At 42.7% G+C, this 14,794-nt stretch overlaps 1 protein-coding gene across 1 annotated transcript in view; it reads right to left on the bottom strand.

The window, feature by feature from the left end:
• LOC119498315 (contactin-associated protein-like 2) overlaps positions 1-14,794 on the bottom strand; it is a 79,826-nt gene that overhangs the window by 22,508 nt on the left and 42,524 nt on the right. The window contains exons 8-13 of the mRNA XM_037787087.1: positions 6,919-7,177; positions 6,652-6,801; positions 3,479-3,641; positions 3,193-3,299; positions 2,962-3,081; positions 2,535-2,650 (exon numbers count right to left, since the gene is read on the bottom strand). Of these exons, the coding sequence (XP_037643015.1) occupies positions 2,535-2,650; positions 2,962-3,081; positions 3,193-3,299; positions 3,479-3,641; positions 6,652-6,801; positions 6,919-7,177 (915 nt within the window). The remainder of the gene's footprint in view (positions 1-2,534; positions 2,651-2,961; positions 3,082-3,192; positions 3,300-3,478; positions 3,642-6,651; positions 6,802-6,918; positions 7,178-14,794) is intronic.

Genomic DNA, 14,794 nt, shown 5'->3' with positions numbered 1-14,794 from the left:
GAAGGACGGCTGGCAAAAGAAAAAATCACCGATGTGAATGCGTAAATGAACAGACTTATTAGTTAAAAATAATATAGATATAGTATAATATAGATAAAGAATAGATATAGTGGTCTAGATGGGGCAGTGATATAGAAACAGGTTTCAGAATATACTGTGAAACGGACTTGATAGCATAGCCGTGTTTCAAGTGGGGGGTGCTGTATGGATGACGCAATATGTGTGACTTGCGTGATTTTGAGCCTTAACCACTTCATTTCCTGCAGTCTGGTGATTTATTATGCAACACTTTATGGTGGAAATGTCTTTAATTATGTAAAGTAAAACTCAAAATTAAAAATATAAAAATATAATGGAATATAATTCAGCAAGGACCTCAGGCATTCTGTATTCTCCTGTAAATCAACTTCTCTTATTTAATTAATTCTCTGCTGAGTCAGCACATGTAAACATGATTTAATTCTTTAAATGTGCACGTGGCACCACATTCAAACTCAATAGTAGCCTTCATTAATTCATTTGAATTCATTTACAAACCCCTGGACTTTAATCAATCATATGCGTTTCAGCAAGATTTCTGCTCATGTTCAAAACTTTCTGCATATTCACAGCATTTCCTCATATCTGTGTAATAAAGTCGCAGGTTAATGAAAATACAATCATAATATTTCAAGAAAAAATCGACCTGCCATATACTGTAGTCTACTGTGCATGATGCTCTGCTGGTAGTAATCCCTTCACACCGTCTGACAGACACAGGGACTGTTTGGGACTCTGGTCTCTGGATGAGACAAAGTTTAGGGGAGCGGCAGTGCCTGATGATATTATCATCATCGGTTGTAGAAATGTAAAAAGATAACATCGAATAGCAATAGAGAATTGCAGAACAGAGCGTCGGTAGTTTTCAATAATATCTTCTAATACTGTGCATATACAGCATATATGACAAAGTACAATTTTAGAGCTCTCGGTCAGACAGATCTCTGACCGAGAGCTGTGTGACCGATAGCTGTCTGACCGATAGCTGTCTGACCGATAGCTGTCTGACCGAGAGCTGTCTGATCTGACCGAGAGCTGTGTGACCGATAGCTGTCTGACCGATAGCTGTCTGACCGAGAGCTGTCTGATCTGACCGATAGCTGTCTGACCGAGATCTGTCTGACCGACAGCTGTCTGACCGAGATCTGTCTGACCGATAGCTGTCTGACCAATAGCTGTCTGACCGAGAGCTGTCTGACCGATAGCTGTCTGACCGAGAGCTGTCTGATCTGACCGATAGCTGTCTGACCGAGATCTGTCTGACCGACAGCTGTCTGAACGAGATCTGTCTGACCGATAGCTGTCTGACCAATAGCTGTCTGACCGAGAGCTGTCTGACCGATAGCTGTCTGACCGAGAGCTGTCTGATCTGACCGATAGCTGTCTGACCGAGATCTGTCTGACCGACAGCTGTCTGACCAATAGCTGTCTGACCGAGAGCTGTCTGATCTGACCGATAGCTGTCTGACGGATAGCTGTCTGATCTGACCGAGAGCTGTCTGACCGATAGCTGTCTGATCTGACCGAGAGCTGTCTGACCGATAGCTGTCTGATCTGACCGATAGCTGTCTGATCTGACCGAGAGCTGTCTGACCGATAGCTGTCTGATCTGACCGAGAGCTGTCTGACCGAATTAATTAAACATTTTATTTATTATTACCTTTTTTTTTTAAATGTATAGTTGTGAATGTGCAGCACCCAGCCAGCTGTCTTTCCTGCATTTATCAGTTTAAACTGTGTTGTTTTTAGTCTGGATTATGACTGTAACTTCTTCGTCTTTGTGTAATATTATCATACGATCTGTGCACCGAGCTGGTCAGATCAGGTGTTCAGCATCAGTTACCATGGTGATCTACCCCGGTAAGAAGTGAACCACCGTCGTAGGACTGTAAACCCTGAAAGGTTAACCCTGACGTTACCTCGCTGACCCTAAATCCTGCTGTCTAGTCCAGGCCTCAGGTCTCCCTCTAAAAAGAGATTTTAGAACTGAATGAGACTGTCCAGGAAAAATAAAGGTTAAATAATAATTTTTAAAAGAAACTAAGGGCAGCAGAGTAGTGAGTATGACATGATGTTTTTGTACCGATGGAAGTGGAAATATTGTGCTGTGGAAGAAGACATCATACTGACTTTGCCATGTGTGCCAGTAGAGTATACATGTCGGTATTAGTGACTGGCCTGTTTTTGTTCATGCTGGCAATGCGCCCATTTTTCGGTACTTGTATATTGGCTTTTGTTGGAGAATTTACGGTAATCCCATACACATTATGACCTCATATTTTCTAATGTAAAATCGGCAGTTAAACATGTTTATAGAATCTGCATTCACTCAGTTTTTACTTCAATTGAACTTAAATTGACTTCAACTTGTGGTTGTATCTTCTGACTATTACACAAAGAAACTGATGTGAACTCAAAGTGCTCCACTCTGACATAACAAAACAAAGTGTGCAGCAGGTGAACTAGCTCAAAGGAAGTGCGTATTCATCGTGTACCTGTTCATCAGTCACATTGTAAGTGATCTGCAGCACTGCCTTCCCCTCCTGGTCTGCACTGGTGACTGATGTCTGAGGAGATAGGTTGTTCTTTAGCGTGGTCCAAACCTTTTCCTCTAAAAGACCAGAAAAAATACTGTCAATAGTCTCCACGCCTTCTTCAGCAAAGATTACTTTGCACTATACAATATGTTAGCAGATGCATAATAACTTATATATTATATTATATATATGTTATATACGGAGAAAAATAGTATGACAACTGCATGTTTCCATACCACAGTGGCTACTGTCACACTCACAAACACATGATTTACAAACAGACACGGGAAGACTAATAAGCATAGCTGCTAAAGAGAAGTGTTGAGAGTAGGACTCAAGTTTGTGCAAAATTCTGGAGCAAGCATTGACAATAGTGACATCTCACCTGTCATGTCACAGCTGACTCTGAAGGGGGTGATAGGTCCACTGCCGTCTGGGTCGATCCAGTAGCTCCCTGAGCTCTTCCCCTGGTGCTTATACTCCTCACAGGACTGCTGATACATCGCTACAGAGGAGACACACAGCTTAGCAGACGTGTGTGTGTGTGTGTGTGTGTGTGTGTGTGTGTGTGTGTGTGTGTGTGTGTGTGTGTGTGTGTGTGTGTACGTGCACTCACATGTATGGCAGGTAGCTCCAGTGTATCCAGTGCCACTACAGTTGCAGCTGAATGTATCCCACGTCTGAGAACAGCGCCCACCGTGCTCACAGTGATTAGGAACACACCTGACATGACACACAGATGGACAGTGGAAGGAACCCAGTGTGAACGCAGCCAGAATACAGCAGGAACCATGAACCAGCAGTTCCTAACCCACAGTATTTTTTCATAAGGCAACAGATGTACCTGCCTGTGTTTTCTCTTAAGTGATGACAATCTTATTGTGACTGAGTTGTATACCTACCTGTCTATAATGGCACACATATCCAGGCTGACGTTCTCAAAGGTTCCAATGAGGCCCTGCTCGACAGCCCTGAGGTCAGCTAGGTGGTCGTCTATGTGGATCATCTGCATGCAGCCCTGGAACGAGCGCTGAGGTGATCGGGTGTTAATGTGCAGGAAGTTACCTGGAGACAAGCGCAGGAGGTCAAAGGTCATTTGTCTGTGCTGCACTCCCTGTCAGCCCCATGGCTGTAGCCGGATTTTAGAAAGAGCATGAGTTGATTAATTAGTTAAACCTGCAGTAGGCAGTATATTTTTTATAACCTTTCAGTATATTGTAGTGCAAGTGTTCTGAGAGAGAACTAGACTTCTGCTCCTCCTCATGGCTCTGTTTTCAGGCTTTAGATCATCTAGCCTGTGACGGGAGACTTTGACCAATCACAGATCAGTTCAGAGAGAGTGTTCCTATTGGCAGGAGGACACCAGGGGACACCGGAGGACACAGAGGAACATGAATTTTTTCAGATGACCTGTCTCATGCACTACTGTCAGGATATAGCGATTGCGCTGCAGCTTTAATTAAATTAATTAATTAATTTACTATTATTATTAAGTTATTTTGTGCCTTCTTATTATTATTTATCATCATTATATCACTGTCATCTAGCTCCTTTTGAAACTACATTAGCAAATTAATTTTCTTTTTGTTTGCTTGTTTATTATTATTTATTCGTTGCTGCTCTCACGGTTATAATTCGTTTTTCTAAAGTTGATTATTATTAATATTAGTATTATTATGGTACTTATTTATTACTTACCTAGACTACATTTGAGACTCATGGTAATCATCCCCTAACATGCATACACATACTGTACAACTACAGTATATCCTATTACACACTCTGTGTACACCAGCATCAGCCCATTATCTCTCTCTGTATATGTGTATATGTATATTTATATGTGTAGATATGAATATGAATGTGAACGAGTTCATACGGGTTCTATTGGTACCCACGAGTCTCCCCTGACAGACATGCCCACTTTATGATCATCACATGCAGTTTGGGGCAAGTCATAGTCAAGTCATCACACTGACACACTGACAGCTGTTGTTGCCTGTTAGGCTGCAGTTTACCATGTTATGATTTGAGCATATTGTTTTATGTTAAATGCAGTACCTGTGAGGGTTTCTGGACAATATCTGTCATTGTTTTGTGTTGTTAATTGATTTACAATAATAAATATATACATATATTTGCATAAAGCAGCATATTTGTCCACTCCCATGTTGATAAGAGTATTAAATACTTGACAGAGCTCCCTTTAAGGTACATTTAGAACAGATCAAAAAAATGTTTTTGTGTAATTATTAATAAATAATAATAATAATAATAATAATAATAATAATATATGAATAATTGTGTAATGGTACATGTCAACAGACTCTGTCCTTTCCACGCTTCCAATTAATTGTCTATGTAAGCAGTCGTGCAATGCATTCTGATAGCGTCGCGGCGTGATTCGAGAGATGGGTTACATCGCCCGCTCCTTATTTGCATAAAGTTGAGGTCTAGGCTAATTTTTGCAAATCAGGGGCATCCGACGCGACTCGCCGCCTCTGGAAACTCAAACTAAGCTTCGTCGATATAAAATAAAGACAGATTCATCAACTGCATGACTTATTTCTCGCCTCAAATGTTTTCAGAAACACATCTTGGTGAACTACTTTCGTGAAATAAGATAAGAAAGTTTCCAAACGAGCCGCCATATTGTTTCCAGTTTGAAAGCTGGAGCAGTAGCCCACGGAGGGAAAGTGTTCGTCCAATCCGGTGCCGAGTGCCTAGTGTCTAGTGGCAGCCCACCAAGCGTCCAATGCTGGGAAGCGGCGCGTCCCCTCGGATAAAAAACGCCCATGTGGACACGTAGCATCAGGAGCAGATGTACTTGCTCCCATCTGTGCGCCCATGAGCGTGTTGGTCTTAAAATGAGGTGTGGTCTGGTGCTTTGTTGGCGCATCGCTATCTTGATGCAGCAGAGGGCGATTGTGTCATTGACCAACAGAAACCTGGTCTACAGTCTGGTCCAGTATTTAAAGGGCTCATTATTCAGATAGTAAGATGAGTCTACAGGCAGGTTCACAATACGCTCTGCTGGTTCCACACACAGGGACGCAGCAGCAGCTCCTCCTCACTTAAACACAGTGTCGGCGCCAGAACAATGTTTTTATTCATGTTCAGGAAAACACTCAATTCAGAATATGATGAATAGAATGACGTATAATGAAGTAAGGCTCTCAGGCATTCTGTATGATCAACCTGCAGCACGCCGTGACCAGAGAGATCACGGTGGTCACACGCCTCTGTGGCGTCTCCTCTCATCATCCCTCGGTGTGTGTGAGTGTAGACGTAGGCTACTTCAAAGTTTACGGGCTCTCTCCTCCTAAACGGCGGCATTTTGAGGCTGATGGATCCATGTTACACACAGCCTCTCCAGCAGCGCCCGGCTTCAAGCCTGTGCATAATGGATCTCCGGAGGATTCCACTCAACCCGTGGGTTGCATCAGACAGTAATAAACTTTTCAGTATTCATCAATACATGTTTAATATATTTAGCCGAGTGCTTATCATCATATGATGAACTGCCCCCCCCCGATGGAGTTCCTGATGGGACAGAGGATTTGGAGATGGCTGAGGCAGAGGGTCCACCGGCCGAGCACCTCATACATCTGCTCGCTGACTTTCAGTTCACCCACGATCAGATCTGTTCCCTCAGCAGAAAACTGCCTTTAAAATAGCAATGCACCAATGTGCCGGCGCACCTGGCTTTTAAAGGGAATGGGAGATGACACTCTGGTTGGTTTAATTCCTGTTACACCCAAAACACAGCTAGGATTAATTAAGAGACTAAACACAACCTCTTTGCCTCTTGTGCCTTACTGTCCATCCAGATTATGTGCCGCTTAACTAGAAAAAGGGGAGTTGGACACGCCCTAAATGCACTTTAGACCATGCGCTATAGATTGTTTAAATAGGGCCCAAAGTGATAACACACTTTAAACACTTTGACTTGAAACTAGCTAAGGTCATTGGATTACATGATTCACTGCCTGAAAATAAAAATATCCTTCTCTGCCACCTTTTCATGAAACATAAACACTACTCTGGATGGTTAGTTATCTTCCTGAGGAATCACCTCCAAAGTAGTAGGTTCCTCCGGTCTGGATGTGGATGGGGATGGCTGTTCTGACTGTGGATGCCTCGTCTCCATCGACTGTCAGCATTGCATAGTTCTCCAATGCATTCAGATGAACACTGTGCCACAGGCCATCATTCAGACCTGAGCCTGAAGGAAAAAACACATTTCAGTATATAAACGTAAAGATAAAATGAACTGAGGAAAACAGCAAAATAAAAACGGAGCTAACTAGTTGAAGTGACGGAGGGCTCCTGCTGAGCTCACCTGATGAGATGTCAATACGTGTGTTCTTCTTCTGTGTCACATTCATGTAGACGGTGACCTTGCCCTCCGTCAGTCCCACCTCCACCCAGCCGTCAGCCAGCGGCGTGAACATCAGCAACCCGTTGGGGTTCCATGTCCTGAAAGACAGACTGACTGAAAGAGTGTCGCTGTCACTCTGACCTGGCAGCCGCAGGAAGGACGTGGAGTTGAAGAAGACGGAGAAGGAGTTGGACTCAGCACATGAAAATGTCAGGTTACGCTACAGAGAGAGAGAGGAGAGAGAGAGAGAACAGAACAGACACGTCTTCAGAAGCACTACTTTACCAGAGCTTTAATTGTGAGCAGTAAGCTGTGTTGAGTACAATATAAAACTGTACAGTGTTGAACTCACCACACAGACATGAATTATGCAAACCTTTTCCAAAGCAGTACTAAGCATTTCTTTTTTTAAATTAACTATGTGTAAAGGTATAACTTGTACTGTAGTGATGAACTAACCATCGCCCCCTGTTCAGTTCTCATATAAGCGTATTCAATTATTTTTTAACCCAATTATTTTATACTTAAAGGTACTGTTTGTAACTTCTTACACGTATAAATCATTGCGGGTCGGAATCCCATTTGCGCTCGCGTGTGGCTACGCTGTTCAGTATGAGGGGCCGTACAAGACATAATTCATTCTGGCACTCACACACACATTAATTCTCCTTTCACATACACATATTCTCCTTTCACATACATAAATTCTCCTTTCACATACATACATTCTCCTTTCACATACACATATTCTCCTTTCACATACATACATTCTCCTTTCACATACATACATTCTCCTTTCACATACACACATTCTCCTTTCACATACATATATTCTCCTTTCAAATACATATATTCTCCTTTCACACACATACATTCTCCTTTCACATACATATATTCTCCTTTCAAATACATATATTCTCCTTTCACATCCATATATACTTTACTTTTCAACACATACATATATATTCACTCGCACACACATACATTCTCCTTTGTTGGAGCCTTAATGTAGTTTTTTGTTTGTTTTACTTTTATCTGTGGATGACACAATTAATGTATGCCTGCAGTTCTAGCACTGACCACAGGGTGTAACATGGACATGAAAGTCCATATAGGTAAGCTCTCCTGATTAGGATCGGGTGTGTGAGACGGAGAGCCAAACAGTTTTTGACCGTGCCGAGCCGTGCCAGGCTGAGCCGTGCCGAGCCAAGCCTTGCCATATGAACATTGTTGAATTAGATCCCACTGAATGGAAACAAGGGATGAACATGATGGTGAGATGTTAAAGTGTAAATAAATGTAACTGATATAACGTTACACGGCGCACTGGACATTGGATTTGTTTGTAGAGCACGCGTCCGAACAAAATCTCCCGTCCGCCCCTCAGTGGCTTATAGATTTACATATTTGTTTGTTAAAAGTCACTACATTTAAGTCAAAAACTGGCTTTATTTGAACTTGTGTGAATCGTCATTCACGGAAACAGCTGATCGACTAGACATTGCTGAAATCAAACAGCTGATCGACATCACGGAAACAGCTGATCGATTGACGTCACGTAAACAGCTGATCGATTGACGTCACGGAAACAGCTGATCGATTGACGTCACGGAAACGGCTGATCGATTCCACGTTGTTGGATTTCTTTGTTTCGCTCAAGAATCAAAGTTGGACAAGGGACCACTGCCGGAACACAAACTACTTTTTGCGCACAAACGGACAGCGAATTGACGGAGGTATGTAGCGCTACCAACAACAATACATGGCCATTGATTAAAGTTGTGTGCACACCTTTTTCATTTTTTTTTTAGTGCAAATCCAATTCAATGGTTTCCAATTTATGCCTAAGGTAAATTATGTGGTGTGGTTTATATGTGAAGTGTATTTGATTGATGATGGATTCAGATGTAAGGGTTCAAAATCATGATTCTATTGTTAATGAGCCCGCCGCGGTTGAAACACAGCTCAATGTGGCACGATTTGCGTGGCAAATGGTGACATGGTAAAACAATCTGTCACTAAACGTCCTATTAAACTGACACAAAAGGCATTAATGGACAAACTGGACAAGCTACAAAAGGAGAGGAAGTTCAAACTAAACAAAGAATCTAACCTAAAAAGGACAATACAAGACTTAATGCATGACAGAGCATATGAAAGGGAGGTGCATTGTACTTTTGAAAAATACAAAGTGTTGTGCAACGACGCAAAAGAAACACATGAATCTCTGTCAAAATTTTTACTTCAAGAAGAAAAGGAGAAACATGAGATATGGTTCAAAGCAAAAATGTTGAGTGTCAATGACTTCACGGATGCTGTGAATAAGTGGTTGTCAAGTGCAAACATTTCCAAACCTGCTGAAATGAAGATGAAATTGAGAGTGAAGTAAAACCCAGTGACAGCATTTCCAATGTTGAAAAAAATGTTTCCACTAAAAAATCAAGCCGGAAAAGTCACACCAGTTCAAGATCCAGCAAATCCTTTACTTCATCTGCACGCATTCAAGCAGAGGCAGAGAGAGCCGCACTTGTAGCTCGCGCTGCAGCTTTAAAGGAGAAACACGCACTCGAGGAGCAGAAGAGAAAGGAAGAGCTGGAGCCCAATACAGAAATGGCAGCTACCGCTACTAACTTAGCAGTGTTAGCAGCCTGCAGTCACCAAGCGTTCCCAAATACACCATCAAATGGAATGGAATCATATTTTCAAAAAGGATCAAGGTTAAAGGAAACCTCTACCACTCTCAGCCCACATGCCAAAGAATATCCACCAACATTTGTGGACTCACAACAACAACAAGATAGATAGATAATAACTTAATTGATCCCGAGGGAAATTCAAGTTTCCAGCATCACAGTTCCAGAGTGCAAACAACATGCATATAGGAATGCAACACAAGACAACAGTCAGGACAGTCAACTGAATAAAACATTAAAACAGGAAAAAACAAAAAGCAAACCTCTCTTGGACCACCCTCATGTGCAGCTAACAAATCCAAATGTCATTCAATCTCAACTTTCTCAAGGAAATGATGAAACATCAGCTCTCTACAACTTACTGCAAAGACAAAATTAAATAACAACATTGCTAATACAACAACAAACCTCTCATTTACTACAACTGAGAGAAATTTCCACTTTTTGATGGAGATCCTTTGCAGTACAGAGCCTTTATCAGAGCCTTTGAACATTGTGTGGAGCGTAATGCAAGCAACAGAGGGGACTGTCTGTATTTCTTGGATAAGTACACAAGAGGTCAACCAAGAGAGCTGGTCCGTAGCTGTCAGCATATGGCCCCAGACAGAGGCTATGCTACAGCTAAGAATTTGCTACAGGAACACTTTGGTAATGAACACAAACGCACTGCAGCATATATGGAGAAAGCCCTCTGCTGGCCAGTGGTGAAACCTGAGGATGTAAAATCTCTTCAAGCATATTCCCTCTTTCTGCGTGAGTGTTGTAATGCAATGGAGGACATAGAGTACATGAAAGAACTGGATATGCCAGCGAATATGAGAACAGTGATTCTGAAGCTTCCATACAAGCTAAGAGAAAAATGGAGAACCTCTGCCTGTGAGCTGTTGGAATGACTCAATCGCAGGGCACAGTTCACTGATATTGTCACATGCGTCGAGGGTCAAGTCAAAATAGTGTCTGACCCAATCTTTGGAGACATTCAGAACACACAACAGGGTACAGTAAGCAAAAATGCAAACAGGATGAAATCACAACTCCAATCAAGATTTAAAGGAGACAGTTTTGCAACTACTGTTACCACCATTGAAACCCCCACATTTGAAAAATCCAGAAAGTCTAGCCAGGATATATGGCAAAGTGGTTCATCTGCAAATAACAGCAGCTTTTGTATGTGTTGCTCTCGAGGCTCTCACACTGGAGCAGTGTCCACGGTTGGAGGAAAAGACACACAGGGACGAGATTAACTTTTTAAAGGAAAAAGGAATCTGTTTTGGCTGCCTTCATATCGGACATAGGAGCAAGGATTGTGATAAGCGCTTGACTTGCAAGGAATGTGGCCAAAACCATCCCAGTGTTCTTCATATCCACCAAAGAGTAAAAGCAGTCAACACAAACCCAAAACCGCCAAAAGAACCATCATTGAGCAGCGCACTTGTCTCTCTGCAAACAGGTGGTCATACAGGGGGGCCGGGAACAGTGATGGGATTCTATCCATCTTACCGGTACAGGTGAAGTCCAACAAGGGAGACAAAATAATACAGACGTATGCATTTCTAGATCCAGGCAGTACAGCCACATTTTGTACAGAAAACCAGATGAGGAAGCTGAATCTGAATGGAACGAAAACCCAAATCAGCTCAAGAACCATGAGCTCTAAAGCATCAGTTTCCAGCTACATGTTGACAGGTTTGGAGATTTCAAGTCTCCCTGGAAATTTTTTTACGATCTTCCAGAGGTCTACACCCAGAAGAGGATGCCTCTGAGCTCTGATAATATTATCAAAGCAGAGGATTTGGCTAAATGGCCATATCTGGATGGTGTTTGTGTTCCTCACATTCAAGCTGACGTGGAGTTGTTGATAGGTACCAATGCCTCCAAAATGCTTGAGCCATGGGAAGTGGTCAATAGCCATGGAAATGGACCCTATGCCATTAGGACCCTATTGGGGTGGGTTATTAATGGTCCCCTTCAAGGATGCAGTGACGAGCGGTGTAAGAGTGGCTGCCCTGCTGTTACTGTTAACAGGATCTCCATAGAAAACTTGGAGAAGTTACTGCATAAGCAATACACCCATGATTTTAATGAAAAAACATCAGAAGACAAAAAGGAGATGTCAAGAGATGATGTGAAATTCACGGAAATCATGAGTGATTCTGTCAAGCTTCAAGATGGACACAATAGCTTGAACCTTCCCTTTAAAAAAAAGAGGTCTCTCTGCCAAACAATCAATGTGTTGCAAAGCAGCGCATTCTTGGATTGAAGAGGAGATTTGAGAGAAATGAGAAGTTCCCCCAGGAGTACACCAACTTTCTCAGTGATGTCATCAGTAAGGGTTACGCTGAACGTGTGCCTGAACATCAGGTGGAACGATCTGATGGAAAAGTGTGGTACATTCCACATCATGGAGTGTACCATCCAAAGAAAGGAATTCTTTGTGTTGTATTTGACTGTGGAGCTGAGTTCAGAGGTAAATCTCTCAACAGTCAACTTCTACAAGGCCCTTACCTCACTAGTTCTTTGTTAGGAGTCCTCACACGTTTTAGACAAGAGCCTGTGGCTTTGATGACTGATGTTCAAGCCATGTTCCATCAAGTCAAGGTGGCTGAGAAAGATATGGATTTTCTTCGATTCTTGTGGTGGCCTGAAGGAGATCTAAAGCAAGAACTTGTGGACTACAGGATGACTGTGCATCTGTTCGGGACAGTGTCTTCACCCAGTTGTGCTTGTTACGCCCTGCGAAAGACTGCAGAAGATAACCATAACAGTTTCCCTGCCGAGTTAATTGACACAGTCAATAGAAACTTTTTCATGGATGACTCTTAAGAGCTTGCCGTCTGAGGAGGAGGCTGTCGAAATGGTCAAGAACTTGACAGCTGTTTGTCAGAAGGGAGGCTTCCATTCACAAAATGGATTAGAAACAATCGTGAAGTATTGCTATCCATTCCAGAAGAGCACAAATCTAAGAACCTGCAGGAGTTGGATCTGGACAGAGACCAACTGCCAGTTGAGAGAGCCCTTGGCCTGCATTGGCGTGTTGAGACAGACACTTTTAAGTTCAAGATGGCACTCAAGGAACAGCCCCTTACTAGATGTGGGATTCTATCTGTGGTCAGCTCAGTTTACGATCCTTTGGGATTTCTGACGCCACTCACACTCCCAGCTAAGCTCATACTACAGGATCTGTGTGTATGGATGGGACGACAAGATTCCCCCAACTCTCCAACAGCAGTGGATCAAGTGGCTGAGAGACCTGGAAAGAGTGACAGCATTCAAGATTGCTAGATGTCTCAAGCTGACAAATTTTGGACAAGCCACTCGTGTCCGGTTACATAATTTTTCAGATGCCAGTGAAAGTGGATATGGCACTGTGACATACCTTAGGATGCAGAACAACCACCACAGTACACGTCTCTTTCCTGATGGGAAAACCCATAGTGGCGCCTCTAAAGCAAGTGACGATTCCTCGTTTAGAACTCGATTAGTTCCTCGTTTAGTGGACACGATGCTTATAGCGGAATTGCAGCTTCAACTTGAGAAATCACATTTCTGGACTGATAGTACTTCAGTTTTGAAGTATATGAGAAACGAGGACAAGAGATTTCAAACCTTTGTGGCGAACAGGATATCTACCATCCGAGAAGCAACTGATGTCTCACAGTGGAGGTACATTCATACCACACAGAATCCTGCAGACGAAGCCTCAAGGGGATTTAAGATGGATAATTTGCTGACAAACAGAAGATGGATTGATGGCCCTGACTTTCTGTGGAAAGCAAAGGAGGAGTGGCCAGTTGTCAGCTTGGATTCTGACATTGCTGCTGATGACCTGGAGGTCAAAAAGGATCTCATAACCAATGCAGTGATTGTTGAGGATACACCAAGTGCCACCCATCAACTGCTAACATACTTTTCTGACTGGAAAAGGTTGAAGAGGTCCGTTGCATGGATCTTGAAAATAAGGAAGACTCTACTGGAGATGAGTCAAAAAAGAAAACAAATGAGTCAAGAGGATGCAAACACGAATGGCAAAGTGGAACAGGAAATGCAACGTATCAAAGCTGCATTAGGAGGTCAGAGTTTGACTCCAGACGATCTTTCGGGAGCAGAAACATCCATCATTCGTTTCACTCAGCAGGAAAAGTTCCACGATGAGTTGGCTGTAAAATGTGCAATGTGAAGTGAAAAAGGAAAGCACCATCTACAACTCTGGACCCTGTTCTGGAAGATGGATTGCTTAGAGTCAGAGGCAGATTGAGCAAGGCAGCCATGCCTGAGGAGACCAAACATCCAGTCATCCTATCTAAAGACCAACACGTATCCACTCTAATATTAAAGCACATTCACAAACAGCTGGGCCATGGTGGAAGAAACGATGTTCTCTACAGATTGCAGAGAAAATACTGGATTACCAGTGCTAATGCAGCAACAAGAAAGATCCTGTCCAACTGTGGCTTCTGCAGGCGCCATAAAGGGAAGTTGGGTGAGCAAAAAATGGCAGACTTGCCTCTAGAGAGAATTGCGCCTGATCTTCCTCCATTTACAAACATTGGGGTTGATTATTTTGGACCGTTTGTGGTCAAGAGAGGACGTACCTTTGAAAAATGCTATGGAGTCATTTTACATTTATGGCATGAAGAGCAGTCCACTACTTTGGATACTGACTCATGTAAAAACGCTCTACGCAGATTTGTTTGTAGAAGAGGACAAGTCTCTCATTTAAGGTCCGACAATGGAACCAATTTCATTGGTGCTGAAAGGGAGTTGAGGGAAGCTCTTGCTGCTTTAAATCACAGCAAAATACAGGCCGCTTTTCTACAGGAAGGAATAAAGTGGAGCTTCAACCCACCAACAGCTTCTCATCATGGAGGTGTATGGGAGCGCATCATAAGGCTAGTTAGACGGACACTAACATCAGTTTTACATCATCAAACCCTGAGTGACGAGGGATTCCATACAGTTCTATGTGAAGTCGAAGCCATTCTAAATGACTGCCCCATCACAAAGTTATCTGCAGATCCCAATGATCTGGAAGCTCTCACACCCAATCACCTGCTCACAAGGGAAAGAAAAGCAGTCTTACCACCTGGTCTGTTTGAGAAGACCGACCTCTACATCAAAAGGAGATGGAGACAAGTACAGTACAT

Source organism: Sebastes umbrosus, chromosome 12, assembly GCF_015220745.1.
Source record: "Sebastes umbrosus isolate fSebUmb1 chromosome 12, fSebUmb1.pri, whole genome shotgun sequence".
Lineage (NCBI taxonomy): Eukaryota > Metazoa > Chordata > Actinopteri > Perciformes > Sebastidae > Sebastes > Sebastes umbrosus.
The sequence above is the reverse complement of the archived record's forward strand: the minus strand, read 5'-3'. Positions and strand labels throughout refer to the sequence as shown.